The sequence below is a fragment of the Pan paniscus genome, chromosome 1 (genome assembly GCF_029289425.2).
Source record: "Pan paniscus chromosome 1, NHGRI_mPanPan1-v2.0_pri, whole genome shotgun sequence".
Classification (NCBI taxonomy): Eukaryota; Metazoa; Chordata; class Mammalia; order Primates; family Hominidae; genus Pan; species Pan paniscus.
This window is the reverse complement of record NC_073249.2, coordinates 201,111,619-201,134,015: the sequence shown is the minus strand read 5'-3', so window position 1 is coordinate 201,134,015 and position 22,397 is coordinate 201,111,619. Positions and strand designations below refer to the sequence as shown.

General features: G+C 53.4%; 1 protein-coding gene across 1 annotated transcript in view; it reads left to right on the top strand.

The window, feature by feature from the left end:
* Positions 1 to 22,397, top strand: part of MAN1C1 (mannosidase alpha class 1C member 1) — a 165,799-nt gene that overhangs the window by 121,364 nt on the left and 22,038 nt on the right. Inside the window, exons 3-6 of the mRNA XM_003809476.7 lie at positions 7,404 to 7,519; positions 9,991 to 10,071; positions 14,165 to 14,259; positions 19,272 to 19,389. Of these exons, the coding sequence (XP_003809524.2) occupies positions 7,404 to 7,519; positions 9,991 to 10,071; positions 14,165 to 14,259; positions 19,272 to 19,389 (410 nt within the window). The remainder of the gene's footprint in view (positions 1 to 7,403; positions 7,520 to 9,990; positions 10,072 to 14,164; positions 14,260 to 19,271; positions 19,390 to 22,397) is intronic.

Genomic DNA, 22,397 nt, shown 5'->3' with positions numbered 1-22,397 from the left:
TGATCACAATGGTCTGCCCAGGTTCAAGGGGAGGAGCCATGGGAGGTGTGTCAGTGTCACAAGAAAAGCTTCGTTCTTCTTGTGGGATAAGATACACCACAGCAGCCGCCTTTGAAAAGATGGTCTGCCACACAGCCACATGGGTTTCTGTGGATGCTGAGAAAAACGTGTGTGTTGTTTCTTTACAGATTAAGAAAAGTCTCTGTGCATTGTCTCATTAAATTAAATGCAGCCATTAGTATGTGGCTCTGGGGATATTGTGGGAATAGGCTATGCCTTGGGTGATTTTTTTTCTTCTAAATGTTCTTCCTGGACTTTGTGTTGCCAGCCTGACCATTTCTCTTTGCTAATATGATATCACATAAAAACCTCATCATCATTAATATGGCAGAGTCAGCAGGGTGGGATACAGACGGTGATCCAGGGAGGCAGGCTGGTTCCTGGCTCAGCAGCTCCTGGGGAGGAGGTTCTGGGAGCTGGAGGTTCGTTTCCTTGTAGAAATTGACACGCTCTTCACAGAAAGCTTTGTGCAGGGCGAGGCTTTGGGCACATGTTGTCATTCTGGGCAGCCTGGTGGGAGGGTCTTTGTCTAGTGGTGGCAGCCCCTGGAGTAGACACTTAACCCTGCTCTGGACGTAGTCACCACAGACGCCCATGCTGTGGGCTCGTTTTGTTCAGCCCAACCCCTACCTTTAATGCCTTCTAGGGTCAGACTGTAGCCAGGCACTGGGAGTTGTGAATGTGCCACAGCCCTCCCCATCCAGTTGGAGGGGGCTTTTCTTTCATTCCTAAATACTTACGGGCCCCCTTGGGGGCTGGAAAGTGTTCTGGGCAGTGGAAGTTGGCGGTGAACCGAGTTCTCCCCCTAGGAGCCAACCCCTCAGGAGAAGACGGAGTGGCTGGGAAAGCAGATCCGTGCGTGATGCCCCTGGTGATGAAGGCTGGGGAAAACCAGAGAAGACAAGGGGACAGTGAGTGGCAGGAACAGTTTCAGCAGAGTAGCCCGCAGCTACCAGGGCCTAGGCGAGGAGCAGGTTTGGAGGCCGAAGTGGAGGCTGAAGGGACAGAGTGCAGCCAAAGTGGAGGAGGAGAGGCAGTGAGGGAACCAGGACAGATCACAGGGCCCCGGGGACGGGAAGGACTAAGGCTTTCAACTCTCAGTCAGATGGGAGCCATGGGGGGTTTCGAGCAGAGGAGTGGCATGATATGACTTGAATTTTTGTTGTTGTTGTCGTTGTGACGGAGTCTCGCTCTGTCACCCAGGTTGGAGTGCAGTGGCGCTATCTCGGCTCACTGCAAGCTCCGCCTCCCGAGTTCATGCCATTCTCCTGCCTCAGCCTCCCAAGCAGCTGGGACTATAGGTGCCCGCCACCATGCCCAGCTAATTTTTTGTATTTTTAGTAGAGATGGGGTTTCACTGTGTTAGCCAGGATGGTCTCGATCTCCTGACCTCGTGAGCCACCGCGCCCGGCTGACTTGAATTTTTTAAAAAATCTCTCTGGCTGCAATGCTGAGGACAGATGGGTGGATCGGGGAAGAGGGAAGGGCAAGGGTAGATGCCAAGGGGGCAGGGAGGAAGCCAGTGGAATAAATGCAAGAGAGAGGAGGTAGCTGGGTCAGGGCAGTAGCACGGAGAAGGTGAGATGTGGGCAGTGTCTGGAAATCTCGCAGAGACGGCCAGCAGGATTTGCTGCAGGACTGGATGAGGGGGTGTGAGACAGGGTCAAGGGTTGGGGGCCACAGCTCTTGGGAGGAGGACATTGGCGTTAATCAAGATGGGGAAGACTGGAAGGAACAGGTCTGGAGGAAGGCATGGGATTGGCTTTCAGACAGTGAAACATGAGATGCCCAAAGACCTTCAAGTGGAGACATGCATGCAGAGTTGGATATGTGACTTTTAGTAGAGACAGGGTTTCACTATGTTGGCCAGGCTGGTCTCAAACTCCTGACCTCATGATCCGCCTGCCTCGGCCTCCCAGAGTGCTGGGATTACAGGCGTGAGCCACTGTGCCTGGCCGATGGATTTTAAGATTTGAAATCACTAAGAGAATGAGGGAGGACAGAAAGGAAGCCCAAAGGCAGAGCCCCAGGGCACCCCAGTCTTTAGAGGTCTGGAGATGGGGAGGAACCAGCACAGGACACTGGGAAGAAGCCATCCCAGGGTAGAAGGAGAAGCAAGAGGAAGAATGGCAGCCTGAAGGCCAAGATCCAGTAAGGAGCCAGGATCCGTGACACCCGGAGACCAGCCTGGCTCCTGCCCTCCTGCCGTCCCACTGTGGGGAGGACACAGATGCAGACTACAGTCCCCACTATTATAAAGTGACAGGGACAGGGAAACGCATGAGTCCATTAGCATGAGATGAGAATGGGGGGAGGTGGAGGTGCACAGTGTAGGGGCCTAAAATGTGGACATTGGGGCTTGGGGAAGACCCGCTCACAGAAGAAGGGCTCTAAGCCGGACATCAGAGGGTGAAATCGCATGCATGGCTTTGTGGGCAATGAGCCATTAGAGGTGGGCCCTAGATTTCCACAGGAGAAGGTGGGATGGGGAAAGGCAGTTCTGGCAGAGTCTGTAGAAGAGTCATAAAAGTATCGGTATGTAAGGAGGGAATGGCAAGTGGCCCATTTGGGTTGGGGGGTTCTGACCTTTGGGATGCTTGGAGACAAGGCTGGAAGGTTGGTGGGGAGGGGTATGAGAGAGGCAATGGGGACCCTTGACCTCAAGGGGCTCACAGTCTAGTTAGGGAGGCAAAGCCCCACAGTGCAGGGAGGTAGTGGTGGGTGCCCAAGAAAGTGCTGTGGGCACTCTCAGGGCAAGAAGAGGTTAGCTAGTGGAACCAGGTCAGGCTGCCCCTGGGAGGTAGACCTTGAAGAACATGTTAGTGTTGAACATGCCAAGATGCACAGAGAAGATTTCTTGGCAGAGAAGACCACAATTGCCAAGATATGGAAGCAGGAGCTTGCACCCCTTCCTACATGGGTACTGAGGAACCATTGGCAGTTCCTGAGCTTGGGGAGAGACCCAAGTTGGATCTGGCTTTAGAGTGAATAAGAGGTAAAGGGAAGGGGTCTTGGAGATAGGAGGACCCTTTTGGAGGCAACTACACAACCAGATCAGGTAGTGATGGCCTCGGCAGCAGATACAGATGGGACCTGTGGGGCGGTTTTCTTTTAAGTTGGGCCAAGGGTTTTTGCAAGCTGCAATCTCACGCTCACGTTGCCCTGCAGGGTGAGAGAGAGGGCCGGGAATGTAGTTGCACCCCAAGGCCTCACTGACCCAAGAAGATTTTTGTGGAGGGGCTGCCCAGTGCCAGTGGGGGCAAGGAGGGCCACATGTACTCACTATCACGCCAGCCCTTGTCCATCAACCTACCCCATTTAACCCTCCCAGGAGCCTTATGAGGCAGGTCCTAGTGTCACTGCCATTTTACAGATGAGGGAAACGAGGCACAAAGAGGTAGGATGGCTTGCCCTATTGCACAGCTAGGGTATAAGAGGCCAGGATTTGAACATCTCCCTGACACCAAAGCCAGCCTCTTAGCTATGTGTGAGGTTGCCTTGCAAAGGCTTTATTCAGTAGCCAAAGGTCCGAACCCTCCCAAAGGAAAGGATCAAGAGGGTCTCCCTGACCTCTTTGCCCTTCCTCACTCCCTGGCCAGGCTGCTATTTCAAGGTGAACTAAGGGACCCCAGAACTGATGAACAATCAGTTCAATGAACTGATTTATCAAGCACTTAGTCTGTGCCAAGCATATAGGTTGTATTTATCAGATGTATCTAGGCCAGGTGTGTCTGTGATGTATTTATCCTGGCTCAGGAACCTGCAGTGGCTCCCCAGCGCCCTGGTCCAGTGGTCTTAACCTCATTTTATAGATGAGAACTTTGATGCTTAGAGCAGATGTGTTGCTGGCTCATAGCGGGATTTGAACGCGGGGCTGCTGATTTCTGGGCCTGTATTATTTCTAAGACACCTCACTGCCTTCTGCACTAGCAGGAAGGGGTGAACCCCATGGCTTCAGAACTGGAACAGGAAAGTGGACCAACATGGAGCCCGCCCCAGCCACAGCCCTAGGGAAGCGTCCAAGCTGGCTCTTTGTGTATAAATCATGGTCTGTTTACTGAACAGGGAGTGTCTTTCCTCCTGGGGAGCTGCCCCAGGGTGGCTGCAGGTGCAAATAGGGTTGAATTCAGGATAGGGCCTTCTCTCCTGCCCAGCCTGACCGCTGAGTAGCCTCTGGCCTGGAATGAAAGGCTTTCCAGTAAGTACCTTGCTGGACTGCAGCTCAGCCATGTGCCAGGTGGGAATGGGGGTGGGAGACCAACCAAGAGAAGGATTCAGGAGCCTGAGAGCAGGGGCAGGAACTTGCCAACAAATCTCTTAGCAAGCTGCTTTCTCAGCTGGCCTCATAGAGCGTCCCCAGGGACATCACGGGGCAGAGCTGGTCACGAGGAGTCCTGGCTGCCCTCCCAGCCTGATCTAGAGGAAGAAGGGCGCATGGGGTGAAAACACCAGGGAGCTCAGGGCAGGATTCAGAAATCAGACACTGCGGCTGCCTCTCCCCTGGCCTTGAAGGACATACGGCCTGGGCCTCTCTTGATCCGTAACTGATCAGAGTGGGTGGGGTGGAGTGAGCAATCAGATCTGCAACTGTTTTCACAGAGAATTGAGCGGCCCTGCAATGCCTGATGCGTGGAAAACACATTCCACTTGGCCTGGGGCTGGGCCAGTCCCCCCTTGGTCTAATCTTGAGTGTGTCCCATCCCCTCTCTGAGGTCTTCATCTATGACAATGAAGGGGTAGGGGCAGCAGGATCCCCCAGATTCTTCCAGGCCCTTCAAATGTCTGGTTTGAGGTCCTGTGATAGAACAGGAAGGGGCCAGAGCTACAGCCAGGAGCATGGACACCAGGCCTGTACCCTGTGTGCTGGGCACGATCTGCTTTGCTCAGTCTGCCTGGGCTCCTCAGTGCCTCCCTGCTTGAGCACCTCGAGAGGGTGAATACGGGCCAGGAACTCTGTTCAGCCCTGCCACCTACAGGGGAAGCAGCTGGGATGAACCGGCAAAGGATCAAGTCTGTTTGGCTTTGGGATGTGTTTTCCTACCACTCCTTAAGCGTGGGAGGGGCTGACATTCTGGAAATTCGCTTCAGCCCAAACAGGGAAGCCATCCCAGGACGCAGTGCTGGGTCCTTCCAGCCTTCTCCTCCCTCCTTGGCGAACTCCCTTCTGGTAATAGATTCTCCAACCTCCAGCCCATCCCAGGACACAGGGCTGGGGGCCTCCAGCCCTCTGCTCCCTCCTTGGTGGGCCCTCCCTTCTGGTAATAGATTCTTTGACCTCCAGCCTCATCCTCCTCCTAACTTCTCCCTCCCTCTCACCCTCACTTCCGTTCTTTTTCCAGGCTGTGTCCTTTTTCAGACCTTGCCCAGCCTAGAGAGGTGGTTAAGTGTGTGAATTTCAGAAGGATTCTCTGCCTTCAGTCAACACAAGTGAGCAGTTAGGAAGCACTCATTAAGGAGATTAGAGGCTAACTCTGAATTCAGGAGGTGCCGCAAAGCCCACGCTGCAGACTCAAGTGGGCTCAACAGGCTCCAGAGTTTCCACTGCGGAAGGTGGAGCCTGTGACTCTCAATGTTTTCAGCCTCTGCAGGGAGGACACTGAAGGAACAATTACTCCTCTTAGGGTTACACTCTGGTCCCTAAAGGAAACTACTGCTGCCTGCAATGACTCCATAGTTGTAAGGAGTTGATGGGAGGCGCCACCTCTTTCAGGAAGCCTTTCAGATAGTAGCAGGCCTGTCTCTTTCTCCCTCCCCTCCACCTTCACAGTTTTCTGCACTGAGTGCAAAAGGCTCTGGTTGTGCCAGAGGGTGTCTTCCTCATTACTCTTCTGTCTGGTTCATGGGATGGAAAACTATCATTTTGCACTTATCTCAGCCTTTACTCCCAGGACAGGTGCCTGATGCCCAGTGGTAGGGGCCAGGCCTCATAGCTGGTTCGTGCACTAGAATGAGAATGGCCGCAAATTTTTACTTTGTGTATTTGTTTGGTTTCTTTGCCCAAATTTTCTTTCCTTTTTTTTTTAAATGGAAATAAGTTTCTGGTTATAAAAAAGTAACCCATGAGCTGAAGAAATCAAAAAGCACCTGTAATCCCGGCACTCAGAGGTAGTCAGTGGGTCATACCAGACTTAGTTCTGTACACTTACACTTTGATGTACAATAAGAATTATACTGTGTTTTGTTCTTATTTGCAATTTACTTAAAAAGAAAGAAAGAAAGAAAGAAAAAGATCCCGTGGATGTCTCCCCAGGTAAATAGGCACAGGTCGACCTCACCTGCGTGGATGACTGCATGGTATCCTATTTTATATTTGAGCCATAGTTCACCCTCTATTAGCTACAACTAATCTTGAAGAGACAGAGGATTGGCACGGTTGATTTTTGGGCCAGGTGTGGTGGCTCACGCCTGTAATTCCAGCACTTTGGGAGACCAAAGCAGGCAGATCACTTGAGGCCAGGCATTTGAGACCAGCCTTGGCCAACATGGTAAAACCCACTCTCTACTAAAAATAGAAAAATTAGCTGAGTGTGGTAGCATGCATCTGTAATCGCAGCTACTTGGGAGGCTGAGGCACGAGAATCGCTTGAACCCAGGAGATGAAGGTCTCAGTGAGCTGAGATAGCACCATTATACTCCAGTCTGAGTGACAGAACAAGATTCTGTCTCCGAAAAAAAAAGATTTTTATATGCCAGGCTGGATGAGGTGGCTCACGGCTCACGCCTGTAATCCAGCACTTTGGGAGGCTGAAGTGGGTGGATCACTTGAGGCCAGGAGTTCAAGACCAGCCTGGCCAACATGGTGAAACCCCATCTCTACTAAAAATACAAAAATTATCTGGGCGTGGTGGTGGACACCTGTGGTCCCAGCTACTTGGGAGGCTGAGGTGGGAGAATCGCTTGAACCTGGGAGGCAGAGGTTGGAGTGAGCCGAGATCGCACCATTGCACTCCAGACTGGGTGACAGAGTAAGACCCTGTCTCAAAAACAAACAAACAAAGATTTTTATATGCCAAAGCAGAGAAAAGTGGGTGGCTGATTGGCACTGATAGTTGACCCGCTGACCAACAGAAGAGTGGACCGAGTCTGGGAAGTGGCTCAGCCTGGGCCCTCGGTCTCTCTGGCCGCTGTTTGCTGCCCTGAGGAGGAAGCAGCCCATGGCGGGGACTCTGGGTCTCGGCGTCACCTTCGATGGTGGCACTGGAGTCCCCCGGATGGTGCCTGAGGCCAGCCTTTGCCACCAAGCCTGCGCTGGCATTGGAGGGGCCCTGAGAACGGTGGCTTGTCCAGTTGGGGAAAAGAGAAAGATGGCCCTGGGTCACACCCTCAATGCTCTGTGCCTGCAGGAGGCCTCAGCGGGGCAACAGTCATTGACTCCCTCGACACCCTCTACCTCATGGAGCTGAAGGAGGAGTTCCAGGAGGCCAAGGCCTGGGTGGAAGAGAGCTTCCACCTGAACGTGGTGAGTCAGAGGCCCTCGGCGGGGGAGGGGGGTGGGGGCCAGAAGAGGCCCAACAGCCAGCTTCACCCTGTCATCTCTGAGACCCAGAGATGTTGAGGGTCTCTCCCACGGCTGCACAGCCCAGCAGTCTCGGAACCGGAGCTGCCGTGCAGTCTGTGCTGAGTCCCTCCCTTAAGACAGCCTTGAGGTGGGGACATCCTCCCCAGTCTAGCATCCTCCCTGGGGAGGGACCAGCCACGACCATCCATCCCCTCCCTGCAAGGTCAGTCATTGCTCATCTGGGGCACATTGCTTCCACCCTGGACGGCCCCTGGGGCTGGATCTATCACACACAGCAGCTGCAGCAAGTGGGGAATGGCTCTGTGGAGGGGGGAAGTGGCTCATCTGCTCAGAGCTGCTCCAGCCTTGAGCCCGCCCTGCACTGGCCTGTTGAGATGGCCGGGTGGGGTGGGCGTGGAGTGGGTGGTGCATATCCCTTTGCAGACCCATGACCAGGCCTGGGACCTCTTGGTCTCCAGCCTTGCAGGCACACTTGGTCAGGGACCAGAGCCTTTCAGAGGGAATGGTCATGTGTCTGGATGGCACAACAGCCTTGAACACCACACCCCACCATGTTGATCTCTCAGCCCAGACTAAAGCAAGGCATGCATCCCAGAGGGGAGCTCCCCACGGAGAGAGGCTATTTACATAGACTTTGGGAGTAAGCAGTGGAGACCGGGAGGGGAGGAGGGGCCGCATCCAAGCACACACCAGGCTCCATGTGGGCTCCGGGAGTGCCAGGTCCTGCTGCAGACAGGTCTGGGGCTGGTTCCTGCAGCTCCTGGCAGCAGCGAGGACCCTGCCTCCTTGAGAGACAGTTTGCCAGCACAGAGCAGGGTGGAGAGAGAGTCTGGGAGAGCCTGGGAACGCAACACTTTAGGGGAGCTTCCCTGGAGACAGAGACCTCTGGAGTCCTGGCTGCCCTGCGTCTCTTGGAAAAGTCATTGACCCTCCCTGAGCCTTAGATTCCTCAACTATACAATGAGAATGATGACAACAGCAACAATATTGATAATGCCTAACTCATAGGCTTATCATGAGGATTAAATACAGTGGAGAGTTGTAACCGCATTTTATAACACTATGAAGTCTGATACTGATGTAAAGTGAGGTCACCCTTGTCATTGTTAGGATGATTTTGAGGCTTGTTGACATTTCTGGTTGTTTGTGTGAGGCCAAGGAAGCTGAGAATCCCCCCATTACCCCTCTTTGGGTTGGAGAAAGGCGGAGGAAGGAGAAGGAAGGAGTGTCCCCATAGGCCTGCCTCGTTCCCTGTGTAGACAGTGGCTCTTTGGGATACAGAACGGGCTCAGGCAGCTGCCCACAGTGCCTTAGGAGCTGGGGGACACTCAGGCAGGTGGGGCAGGTGAGGAAATGTCCCTGGAAGAAAGCAAGGTGGGGTCACTCGACCTCGAACCTTGACTTTCTCATCTGAGAAATGGGAATGATGACCCTCGCCACACTCTGACCTCACCGAGCCCTGGGAAGCTGAAGGGGAGCGGTTTTGCAGGTGCTCTGTGGATGAAGAGCTCCCCCAGGTTAACAGATGAGCACTGCTGTTCTCAGTAATAAAGACGGTGGTGTGCAAAGCATGCTGAGGGAACCCTCTGGGGCAAGGAGGGTGACAACAGGCATGTCTGGCTGTGGGCAGGCCTCTCTCTGCAGCTCCCCTGTGTCCTGTGTTCACCCTGCACGGGAGGGGTTGGCAGCCCCCTTCTGCAGCTGAGGAAATGGGGCAGGGAAAGGCTGCACATCTTTTCTGAGGTGCCAAAGCCAGGTCAGTGGCTCAGGTGGGGTTTACCCCAGATCTGGTCCTGGCATGATGCTCCAGCACCCCTGATTTGCAATCCCAACTTAAGAAAGAAAATAGAAATGATTAAGGCAAGTGTGGGCATGCCCTGTGCGCTCCGAGCTGAGGGCCCAAGAAACTGCTGTTCACTGAATATGTAGCTGCCTGGCTCCCTCCTTCTTAGCCCCAGCCTTTCCCTGTCTGCCCCACAGCCTCCTCAGAGAACCAGGAAAGGGCCTTGCTGTCTTCCTGCTAAGCCTTGGGGTCTCCTCCAGGAAGGCGAAGTAGCCTGGCCAGAGTGGGATTTACCTCCCCTCAGTCTAAGCTCCAGCCAGCAGCTCTCCCGGCAGGTTCTGGCGCTCCTTGGAGCACAACCAGGCATCGCTTTGCTGCCATCATCTCAGCAAGGGCTGGGGAAGGAAGCCAAGCCCAGCATTTATTTGGAATGCTAGAAATTGCAGGAGTTCTGCCAGGCAGGTGCAGATTCCTCTTGACTTTTGTTATGGAAACCATCGTCACCTTGCCTGGCTTACCAGAGCCGGGGACAGGTATGGGAGGAATATCAGTGGCCAGGGTGACCTGTCTCAAGGGCCTGCATCTTACAAGTGTCCCCACTGTCCCCCTCCTTCTTTCTGTCTTGCAGAGCGGAGAAGCATCCTTGTTTGAGGTGAACATCCGCTACATCGGGGGACTCCTCTCAGCCTTCTACCTGACAGGAGAAGAGGTGGGTTGGCCTTTCATGACCCCTGAACTGTCCAGGCTGGAAAGGGCTTTGGAGAATATCCAGTCCTTCCCCCTCATGCCATCCATGGGAAAAGGGACTTAAGGGGGCAGGGATGGGCCTGGGGCCACCCAAGTCCACCCCTGAGGGCCTGTTTTCCCTCCGACCATCCCTCCGCTCCCTGTTTAATCAGTCATTGCTCATCATGGGCATGTTGCTCCCACCCCAGACGGCCCCCCAGGGCTGAATCTATCACACAAAGCAGCGGCAGCAAGAGGAGAATGGCTCTTCCTCCTTTACTCTCTGATCCCTCCATTCTGCTGCCCAGGTGAGCCCAACTGGCTCCCACAGGTGCTTGTATGTTCTCTGAGAGCAGCAGCTGGGTCCATACATCATCCACTGGGATCCCACTCAGCATCCAGCAGGCACCTGGGCTGCTTTTCACAAGTGTTGGTTCTTAGGACTGATAAAGCCAAGACCAAGACCCCCAGGCCTTGTCCTCCACAGCCACCCCTTGCCCTCCCCTCCTGGGCCAACCACCAGCCAGACACCTGCTCCAGGTCTCACGGGGGCAGCAGGTGAGGTGGGGCAGCCACTGCTGTATCTGCCAGTGCCAGGCCTTGCCCCCAGGTGAGCTGTGTTGGTTTCCACAAGGAGGGCTGGGAAGTGCACGCTACAGGAAGGCAGAGCTGGTGCAGTCAGGAAACCTGGCCCTCACTCCACACCACCCTCACCTACTCATGGCCTTAGCGAGCTCCTTGTCCCACCCTGGGCCTCGCTTCCTTCCCCAGCATGGATGGTTCTGATACCCCTTCGCTCAAAGACCTCTTAGGACATGGGATAGGAAGGAAAGGGTGGGGCCCCAAGGCTGATGGCTCCAAAGCCCATCTTCTCCTCCCTGCGAGAGAATTTTGAAAACCACAGAGCTCTTAGAAATGGGAGGCTTCTTCATCCCCGCTCCCGAGCTCCGGTAAAAGCACAGCCCAGATATCTGGTGGCGAGGTTGGCTGAGTCCCCAAAACATCAGTCATTGGTCAGTTCTGTTCCCCATTACTCAGAGAGGCTGCTGTGAGGCTGGACGCCCCCCTGCTCTGACCACCCAGAGACAAATAATGATGCCTGCCCCCCGCCACCCAAGGAGCCATGGAGGTGAGGCGGGCAAGCCACAGAATAATCCCTCTTCACCTCCACTGCTGCTGTCTGGAAAGTCATTTCCGCTTCCCTTCATCTGTGAAGGTGCCAGGGGCTGAAGTCAAGGGTTTCGAAGCAACAGGCGGGCACCTTATCTCTCCAATTGCTCCAGGCCTCTCTCCATCGAGCATAATCTCCTCAGCAGAGATTAGCGCTTGTACCAATTTGTCCCCAAATAATTGTAGATGGAAGCCCTCGGCTTTGAGCCACCCGGAGCCTGAATTTCATTTGAAAACTCCAGAACAGGAAAATGACAGAAGGAGCAGAAAAAGCATCTGTGTTCTTCAGGGCATATGCCCAGCCTTCCTACTTGGCCGTGGTCAGTGGAGATGGCCTGCAGGAAGGAAGAGGGGAGGACACAGCTCAGGGCTCTCAGGGGGCGGTTTGGGGGTGAGCAATTCAGGAAAGAGTTGGTGGCTGTTGAGACACATTGCTTCTTCCTTCCCTCTCTTCCATCCATCTTTCCTCCCTTCTGTCCATCTTTCCTTCTGTCCTTCCATCCATCTTTCCTTCCGTTCTTCCTTCCTTCTATCCATCTTTCCACCCTTCCCTCCCCCGTTTCCATCCATCTTTCCTTCCTTCCTTCCATCCGTCTTTCCTTCCATCCTTCCTTCCCTTCGTTCATCTTTCCTTCCATCCTTCCTTCCATTTATCTTTCCTTCTGTCTTATCTTCCTTCCATTCATCTTTCCTTCCTTCCTTCCTTCCTTCTCCTTCCATCCATCTTTTCTTCTGTGCTTTTCTCCTTCCATCCATCCTTCCATCATTCTCCTTCCATGCATCTTCCCTGCATTTTTCTTCCCTTCCTCCCTTCTCTCTTCAAGGGCATCTGTGGTACTGAGAACTTGCTTTGAGGCCTCAACTTCCTAGAAGGCACCAGCAACCCAGCTTTCCAGAACATAGACCAGATAGTGGGGTGTGGACAGGAGCACCTGTGACTTGAAAAACAGCTCAAAAGACTCAAGGAGGGGCCAACGTGGCCAGAACCCCTGGGCAGGCAGGCAGGCTCCTGTGTCAGTCAGTGCAGCCCCTGCCCTCTGGCCACACCTTCCTGATCTATCCCCCGAGCACCTCCCTGAGCCAGATGCCATGCTGCATACCTCGTGTACTTTCTCACTGGAGCCTCGGATGGCCCCATCAGGTGCATGTTATCACCGATTTGCAGATGAGGAAACTGAGACTTAGAAGCAGTAACTGGCTCCGGGTCACACAGTGTCTGAGGGCTGTGTTGGGCCTGACTCCTGACCCTGTGGCCTTTGTGCTATGGGCCTGGGTCACAGCTTGGCATGGCGTCACTGCTTGTCACCAGGGCTCAGCCACACCAGACTGAGGCCTCTCTCTTCCCTTAGTCCTTGAGCTCACATGCAGTGGGTGCCTGTTGGGTGGGTCTTTCCATTCTTAAAATTTCCCACAAAGGTTTGTGGAATGAAGGGTGAAGGAGACCCCACACTTTTCCTGGGCTGAGGCCTTTCTTTGCTTAAGATGAAGCTTCAGAGGGAGACCCCCTGCTGGGTAGGCCAGTCCTACCGAGAGCCAGTGCCCATGGGAGTAACTCGTATAACCACAGCTGCACTCGTGAGGTTGGCACGGCACTTCACAGTTTATAAAGTACATTCATTTCTCTACATCCTCTCATTTGATTTCCACAAAGACCCCTGCAGCAGCCAGGCTCGTGCCACCATTGTGTTGTGCAGATGAGGAAACCAAGGTGCAGCGAGGTTTCCTCCCACTGTCCCCGCTCCTCCACCTGGCTATTTTTTGTATTTTTGGTAGAGACGGGGTTTCACCATGTTGGCCAGGATGGTCTCGAACTCCTGACCTCAGGTGATCCACCTGCTTCGGCCTCCCAAAGTGCTGGGATTACAGGCATGAGCCACTGTGCCTGGCCCACAGCATCATTTCAATAGCTGCATGGTATTTTGTTGCATGGAGCCATTATCTAACCACTTTCCTATTGTTTGATATTTAGAACACTTCCAGTTTTTCCCACTATTCTAAACAATGCTGGAATAAATAAGTCTTTACAACATTCTCGATTATTTATTTCCTCAGAATAAATTCCCAGGCAGGAAACGGCTGGGTCAGAAGGTCACAGGTCCTTTTGAATTAATCAGACATCTCAGAACAGTTTGAAGGGGTCTGAGCCTCAGGCAGGGGTCGTGAGGCCTGGGACCTCGCTGTGGCTCCCTTGCTGTCCTGTGGGTGGTTGAGGATAAGCCACTCACCCTCTCCCTTCATTCCCCATTTGTGAAATGGGAACAGTGGGCAGGATCAGGATGTCAAAGCGGGACAGGCCTGTCCACTGCTCTTACGCAGGAAGAGGGAAACTGTCGTACAGGAGGAAGTGGTCTCTGGAACCTGAGGATGGTCTTGGCTCCCAGTTCAGTGCTCTTGACAGTCTGTCCGAACGGCACCACCTGTTCCCATGCCCTCTGCCTGTGGTATCGTAGTCCTGCGGTGTGGGCAGGCATTGACCTTTGGAGACCGGCCCGTCTCTGCCAGGTCTTCATCTGGACTTGGAGGTGCCCCCCACCCCCCGCACCTCACTGCTTTCTCCCTCATCTTCCCAGTGGCTGCCCCATCCCAATAAGCAGCATCCAGCCTTTGCCACCAGAGTCCTGACACTGTGGTAGATGCTTTGCCACAATTATCTAATTTTCATTTCTCCCAACAACTCTCTAAGAAGGCCAGTATTATCCTATTTTATGGACAAAAGCTGAGGCTCAGAAGTACCTTGCCAAAGTCCACGTGGCCAGCAGTTGGAAGAACCGGGCTGGTGGACTGCAGCACTGCCCCCTACTCTAGACCTGCAGCCCTGGGGGGTTCATCCTGCCTGCAGCAGTTCTGGGGTTGACCTTCCCTCACCCAGCCTGGAGTCAAAAGCCCTTTGATCCCCTCCTTTACAGGTGTTCCGAATAAAGGCCATCAGGCTGGGAGAGAAGCTCCTGCCGGCGTTCAACACCCCCACGGGAATCCCAAAGGGCGTGGTGAGCTTCAAAAGGTAGGGCGCCATCGCGTTCCCCACTGGGGCTTTACTGCGACCATGCCCACCATTTGTGTTTTCTCTGGGTGGTGCTGGTGAGGAGGCTCCAGGGGCAGTAGGCAGGCAAGCAGGAGGGGGGACCCTTGGGACCACCTCTGTTGAACCCGTTCTTTTATGATGTAGAAACTGAGGCACAGGGAGAGGACCATACCTACCTTGGGAGCCACAGTGAGTCGGTGGCACGGTGAAAGTGCCAGCGACTTCCCTGGACAGGTGTTTGTCACCAAACCTGGGTGTCAGGGTTTAGTCCACATAAGCCTGAGCCTCCTGGGGCGGGCGGGGGCAGTTCCTCTGGACATCCCACAGTGCTGTCTTGACTTGAGAGTCTTCCACAATGGCCCCAAACACTCTCTTCCCCCGCTGGGGTTCCGGAGCCAGCAGGCACATCACACCATCCTCCTCCCACAACGAGGAGGTCCCTGAAGCTGCTAGGAGATCTCAGGATCCCAGCCCTCCCAAACAGGAGCCTAGCTCTCAAGGAGCCCTAGCCACTGTCCCTGTGCTTCATGGAGCTACTTAGTAGAAGCCACATCCCCGGGCACCCTGCAGCTCTCTGGGGCCATCCTCGAGGCCCTCCAACAACCCCGACGCTAGGAAGGCTGTGACGTTCCACTGCACCAGACTTCCCATCCCATCTCCTGAAGTGATTTCTCATCTCAGGGCTCTCAAACCAACAGAAGCTTCAGCCAGCTGTCTGGGAGGGGAGGCAGGGGCCCTGGGCTCTGGTTGGAGGACCCGTGGCTCCGATCACTGTCCTGGGGAGGTTGCACCTTCGTGTTGGCCTCAAGGGCTTCACCACCTTTCTCTGGTCTTGCAAAAAGAGGGCTTGGCATGTTCAGCATCTTCGTCAACTGTCCTCCCCTGTAGTTGGGAAGAATTCTCAGGGTGTGAACTCATTGGAATCTCACCATAGGCCAGGGAGGGGGGTGCTCTCGGGGGCCGGAGAAATCCCAGTCTCGATGCCAGGGTTGACTCCTCAGAGCTGGACTCCTCGATCTCTGCTCAGATCCCTCTTCCATAAACACTGATCCTGGAGAGACACAGCCAGCTGTCATGAAGCCCAGACACACACACACTGTCCTCTGGCTCCCCCTCCCCAGGTCTGGGGTAGGACCTCATTGGGGGCATCCCTTCCTCTTCTGTCCCCAGCCCTTCCCTAGGTCTCTCAGAGCAGGGCCTGATCTGACACGAATCCTGACATTTCTGATTAAGGAAGCGCATTTGCTTTTAGGCTGCTTGCGTGCTGTCCATGCCGTGTGCGCATGTACATTCATGTATATTTCCTGGCAACATCCGCCTTTTTGTTCTTGGTAAGAAAGTCTGTTGCTAAAAATGCCTGGCTCAGAGAGTGGCAGGGCTGTATGGGCCCATGTGGCACTGAGTTTGCTCTTCGGAGGGCGCCTCCTGGCAGGAGCTGGGCTACTGTTGTTGCACCTGCTCCCGGCAGGGCTCGCTGTGGGCAGCCCCAACAGGAGGGGCAAGAACGTGGGCCCTTCAGGAGAGTAGGTAACCAGCCCTGCCCTACTTGTCAGGGTGGGAAGGACCCTGAGGGGAGGCTGTTCCCTGGCAGGTGTGAGCTGCACCTCCTCACTGGTGTCTGCACAGACCGGCCTGGGAGACTGAGGCAGGGCCAGCCTGACCTGGGACCTTCAGGGACACTGGACTGCCTGGGAGAGTGACGGTGGCCTGTGCAAGGACCTCTGCAGCCAAGCTGGTCTTTTTCACTCATGCTCTCTCACACACATGCAGACACTCTCCTGCCACCCTTATAGATCATAAAGGCCTGGATACACAAGCTGGCCTTTGTCACAGACATGCTGGCATCCATACATGGGCACACACATTCACAAACGAATATCCATTTACACATGCATGCTCCCGCCACACACAAATAGACATGTCTTCACAATTGCAAACGTCTGGTGAGAAGTCACTGTGTGTCAGGCATTACGTGAGCACGTGACATGGATTGTCTTTTCAACCTCACAGCAACCACAGGGACTCCATTTTACCGGTAAAGAAACTGAGGCTCAGAGAGGTGAGGTAACTTGCCTGAGGTCACACAGCAGCAAAGCAAACTTAATTAGAATCCAGGTCTGTCTACCTCCAAAGTTGATGATTACACCATACTCATGAGTGTACCTGCCTAGAAGCTACAGCCAGGGTGGGAAGGGGCATTGTGGAGCAGCCCCTCCTGCCAGGAGAGAGAACACAGGCTATGGGCCCACTTGCACTTGAAAGGCTGGGAGAGGAGAGCAGAGCTTCCTGCTGGCCCATTGGCTCACAGGGCTGAGCAGAGGCCCTCCTGGTCTCTGGGATGCTGCCCAGAGCAGATGCATTTGGGGCACAGAACACCTAGGATTTGGAATTGGATTCAGTTCTACCACTTACTCTGTGGCCTCGCCCTCATTCTATGAAATAAAGACAATGGTATCTACCTCCGAAGTTGGTTGTGAAGGTAAAATAAGAACCACCAGAACCACCTGGCACAGATCAGAAACTTAGTAACAACAACATTTACATGTGCATAATTACATAATGATAAAAATGACAATACTTACATGCATAATTTATACCTCACAATAACTATGAAGTGTGGGTGCTGTCACTTAAGGGATGAGGAAACTGAGTTCTAGGGAAGTTAACCAACCTTCCCGAGGTCACCTTGTTGGGATCCGGAGAAGCCACCATTGGAAGCTGGGCAGGAGAGGAAAGGCGCCCAGCCACCTGCCTGCCTCTGCCCAGGCCAGCTCACTTGTCTGCCAGGGCGTCTCCACCACAGGAAGCCCACTTGGGAGGGTGAGCGTGTGGGGGTGGGAGAGAGGAAGGAGAGGCCCATGTGGGGGAAAAGGAGAACAAAAGGCTGTTGGAGGGCTGGTGGCTTTTTCCTACCTTAAACTTCCCTGAGAATGCAGGAAGAATCAATTATTCAGGAAGCTCTCTGAGACTCACTGAGATCACAAGCTGGAGAGAGAAGTCTCAGTTAGCCTTGGGGGAAGAGGGACAGAGATGGGGCAGGGTGGCACCTCTCTCTTTCCCTCTGGGTGAGTGCGGGGCTGTCTTAGGGTGGGAGGCCCAGCAGACCTGTTTGAATCCTGTCTCCATCGTCTTCCGCCTCTGACCTCGAACACTTCACTTCCCTGTGTGAGCCTCAGTTTCCTCCTTTGCATAGGGGTATGAATGATGCTTTACGTTATGGGCTTTCAATGAAAGTAGTGATGCAAACTGCTTGTCCCCGTGCCTGGCACACTATACCGGCTCAATAAATGGAAGTTGTTTTGTTTATTCAGATCAGGAGCCAAGTTTCCCCTCCTGTGCAACCCATCCCTCCCCCACTGTCCCCTGCCCCAAGTCAGGATGAAGGTGGCTGTCTCTATATGTGTTGAGGTCACCTGACCCCAAAGATCTCAAAACCCGAGCCCTTCATCTGTTCCCACAAGCTGGGAGGCTGGTAAGTGTCCCTACTTTCCCAGAAACCACATCCAGCCCCAAGAATGGAGTTTAGAGAGAACAGCAGTATCAGGGGATCCCCAGCCCTATCCCAAGAAAAGCAGCACCCCTCTAGTGGCAAACAGTGACCTCCACACCCCCACGCCTGCCTTCCTAAGTCCTGTCCATGGAGATGGAGGGGCAGACAGGGGCCAGTTCCTGGGAGGGCAGTGTGACCAGGAGCAAGGAAGCAGAGTGCTCTTGGCAGAGCCAGTCGCTCAACCTGCTCCACACTAACTACACCTCAGAGCGTCTACAAATGGGAGGAGGTCACACCACCCTGCTCTGCCCCACCTCTGTCCACCACAGCCTTCCTGCAGAGACCCTGTGCCCTTGGTTGTCCTAAATATCCCACAGGAAAGATAATCATGATACATATGAGGAAACTGAGGCACGGGGGGGGCAGCTTGCCCAGAACCACCCCCATTCTGCACCTTCTTTTCCTCTTTATCCCCACAAAAGCCCAGGAAGGAGGAGGCATGAACCTAGGAGATGGAGGCATCACCTTCACTGTGTCTTACGGATGCAGGCACGGAGGCATGCGAGGATTAAGTGGTTTGCCCGAGGTCTCCAGCTGAGCGACACTTGAACCTGCACCTTCTGGCTCCAGATCTCAGGGAGACTTTCAGTGAATGCTCCCGGAAAGGCAGTGTCCTTGTTCCCTATCCTATGATCAAAAGAGAAGCAAACTGCACAGCAGTTAGCACAGGCTCTGGCATCAGAGCCAGCTCTGGGTCCCAGCTCTTCAAATTACTGTGTGATCTCAGGCAGGGGACATCACTGTCCTGTGCCTTGTTTACCGCATTTGCAAAAGGGGCAGCTGTGAGGATTAACCAGGATCCTGCCTCTGCATTCTTTGTCTTTGAAAGCACACAGCTCCAGATGTGTGGTCACACCAGAGCTCCCTGCCTGTCCTATGTAGATTCCATGAAATTCCAGGCCGGGGCTATTTCATGTCCTTGGGCAGCACTGACAGTGTGCTGGGAGAGGGAAAGAGCTAGGCGGGGACTCTGCTTTTCATTGGTCCCATTTGCACCCGAATCACAGCACTGTTTATCCTCCACATGCAGAACCACCAATGGTTGTGAGCCATCCGGTGCCTTCAGCCAGAGGACAGCAACTGGGTGTTCTGTGGGGTCTTTGTGGCCCCTGATAGCATTATCCACATCATCTGTAAATTCAGCATAACTCTTGTACCAGGTCTCGAGCTCCCAAGTCTTACAGGGGTTGCTTGATGATGGAGACAAAGAATATTCCAAGTCAGACAGGCCTGGGTTCAAATGAACTTCAGTGAGTCACTTTATCTCAGTGTCCTCATCAGGACATGGGGCCAGGGAGGATTCACTGAAATTGTATGGCGAAAGCTCCTGGTTCCATGCCTGTCACATAGTAGGTGCCCCCACCGAGCAGCTGCTGTTACTGTCAGCAGAGGAGCCAGCCTGGCCAAAGGGGGATGACAGAGGCTGCTTCTGTCTTTTCAGTGGGAACTGGGGCTGGGCCACAGCCGGCAGCAGCAGCATCTTGGCGGAGTTTGGATCCCTGCACTTGGAATTCTTACACCTCACTGAACTCTCTGGCAACCAGGTCTTCGCTGAAAAGGCAAGTCTCCTCCCCACCCTTCTTCCTGCGGAGCAGAGGGATGAGCGTGCGGCTGCCACAGGGTTTTCGGAGGCGAGTGGGTCCTCCCTCATGGATCAGCAGGAGGGCAGTGGGGAGCCCGGGAGCCCAAGCTACCACTAAGATAGCAAATAGTAGCTACCTATACCCCAACGCCAGGTGGCAGGGAAGGTGAGCACGCAGAGTCAATAAGATTCTACAGAGGGAAAAGGAGAGACAAGATTCTGCCGGGGAAAAGGTTCTCACTGGTCTGCTTGAGCTCAGTGGCAACCACCCATATGTGAAATCTGGAGAAAGTGCAACTGAAATCTAGGCACCACCTTGCATTGGCAGGAATTGGCCACCCGCTGCAGAAGTCCCCTTTCCAGAGACATTTAGCTTTTCCATGTGAGATCTGCCTGCCTTCTTCCCTGTGCCTGTTTAGCTCATGCCATCAGCAGGCTGGCATGGCAATACCCTGCCATGGCAGATGCCCCGACTGTTCATTCCTGCTGTTTAAGGCCACATGGGAAGCTTAGAACACCAATCAGCCCTGACAGCTGCTCATACCTGGCCTTGGGCAGTCCCCACTAGCTAGAAGTGTCGCTGTAGGTCTGACCTCAAATCCAAAGAAGGGAAGTGCTCACACCTCCCTCATATGGCACTCAGGCTCCAGCAGCTACAGTCCCTCCCTGAGGGCTGCCTGGGGAGATGGAAGCCCTGCCCATCCTCTGGAGCCCTCCAAGGAGAACTCTGTGGCAGTGCCACTCCCAAAGCCTTGTCTTCCCCCTGGAATGCCCGCCTCTTAGACCAGTACGGGAGCTGGGAGATGACTGATAGATTCCCACCTCTATGCCACGGCTCCCAGCATGGCAACTGGGAGATGATAGATTCCCACAGCTACCCCATGGCTCCCAGTATCATGTCGCCATCCAGCCTCAAAGCATTACCTGGCACAGCTGTGAGGAAACAGATTTCTGGGCTTCACTCCAGGGCCAGGCATCTACATTTTTAATATGCATTCATGTGCTTTTTGACGCATGGTTTGGGACCACTACTTACTCAATGTAGGAGTCCACCTGAGTGTCCTTAAGAAGCTCAAGAAGAGCTGTTCAGCCTCTTCTTGATTACTTTCTCTGACAAGGAGCTCACTGCCACCCTTAAACAGTCCGTCCTCCTGGCAGCCCTTCCTTCAAAAGTGTTTTCCTTACATTGAGAGGGACTCTGCCTCCCTGAAACTCCCCCATTTGAAAGTTCGTGGAATGAGTTTAACCTCACTTCCTGGTAGCTCTTATTTTCTGATCCTTTCCCACCTCCAAGTCCCATCCCCCAACCTCCCTGTTGCCATTGCTCTTAAATCAGACTCCTCTAGGAAGGTTCTGACCAGCTCCGAATGGAGTGGGACAGGGAGCTCACTCCAGTCCCTGGTTATTCTGGAGTAATAGCTACCCCCGCCTGAGCACCCGCTATGTGCTGGGCACATTATAATGGCTCTACTCTTCCCAACAACCCTATGAGGTGGGTCTTCCTGGAGTTCCCATATTTACAGAGGAGGAAACTAAGATTCAGAGAGGTCAAGTCACTTGCCCTGGGCCTTCCAGCTGGTCAGTGATAAAGCCGTGATTCAAGCCCAGGACGTGCTGGCTCCTTCCAGACCAGATTGATAGAGCAGGCTGCAGGCTTTTGCTCTAGAGTCCATCCGTCTATCTCTGTCTCCTCTACATTTACATACTCTGGCTATTTTCATCCCCCAATCATGCCTCCCACAGAGGCAATTATTGGCAGTCAACAAATTGGCCCAAATTCTAGAAGCGCCCGCACCCTCCAGGGGAGCTAATTTAGCCTGCTTCACTGCTCACCACCAGGACAGTCGAGAGTAACGCAGATACAAGCACATTCCTGTCCCCGTAATGGACTTCGTTAACATAAATGGATATGAAATCTGACGTGGCAAAGCCAAGTGCTGTCACCTGGAAAGGAAGGTCTGCCTGCAGAAAGGTGGCTCTCCCGCACTCCTGGCCCCGTACACACGTAACTCTATCAACATGAGACAGTGTGGTCCCAAGGGCCTTTCTCTCCCAAGGGGTCTTGTGCTGGCTAGGACGTGCTGAGTAGGATTTAACCACTGTCGGAGAGCAGGCACTATAGATAAAGCCCTCCTGAATTCCACTTCTCACTTTCATAGCCCCAAAGGTTGCAAACCCAGCCTCTTTCTGCTCCAGCTGGGGCAGACTGTGCTCCATGGTCACCGCCCTGATCTGTGTTGGCCCAGTGCTGCCCTGTGTTGGGCAGGAATATGTATGGTTTATGTTGTCAGAATTCATTCACGTCCTGGCTCTGCCACTTAAGGACCAGGTGGCCATCAGCAAGTCACCAGACCTCTCTGAGATTCAGGTTTCTTGTCTGTTACACTGAGATAATCCCTTGTCGGTTATGAGGGTTGGAGATAATGTATATAACAGATCTGGCTCAAAGGAACTGAAAAAGGATAACAGCTGTTATTGCTTTTTATAATTATTATTATTTTTATTAAAACCCTGAAACGCCTGTTAGGGCATGGGGTTATTCAGGAGCCCAAGCCTCTCCCCCGAAATAATTCCAGGGTATCAGATAAAATGGCATATTACTAGATTGGGCCATATGAAACTGCCAATATCGGACCTTTTTTTGATTGCCTTATATACTTAACTGTTTTTTAAATGGCCAGAATACTTAAGCATTCTGAATACTTAAGTTAGCAACACTTAGCACTAAGCAGTTTTTAAGAATACAATACATTGTTACGAACTACAGTCATCATGTCTTATACCATAGATCTCTTGAACTTATTCCTCCTAACTGAAATTTTATATCCTTTGATCAGCATCTCCCCAACCCTTGGTAACTACCATTCTACTCTCTGCCTCTACTTTTTTTTTTTTTTTTTTTTTTGAGATGGAGTCTCTCTCTGTCACCCAGCCTGGAGTGCAGTGGCACCATCTCGGCTCACTGCAACCTCCACCTCCCAGGTT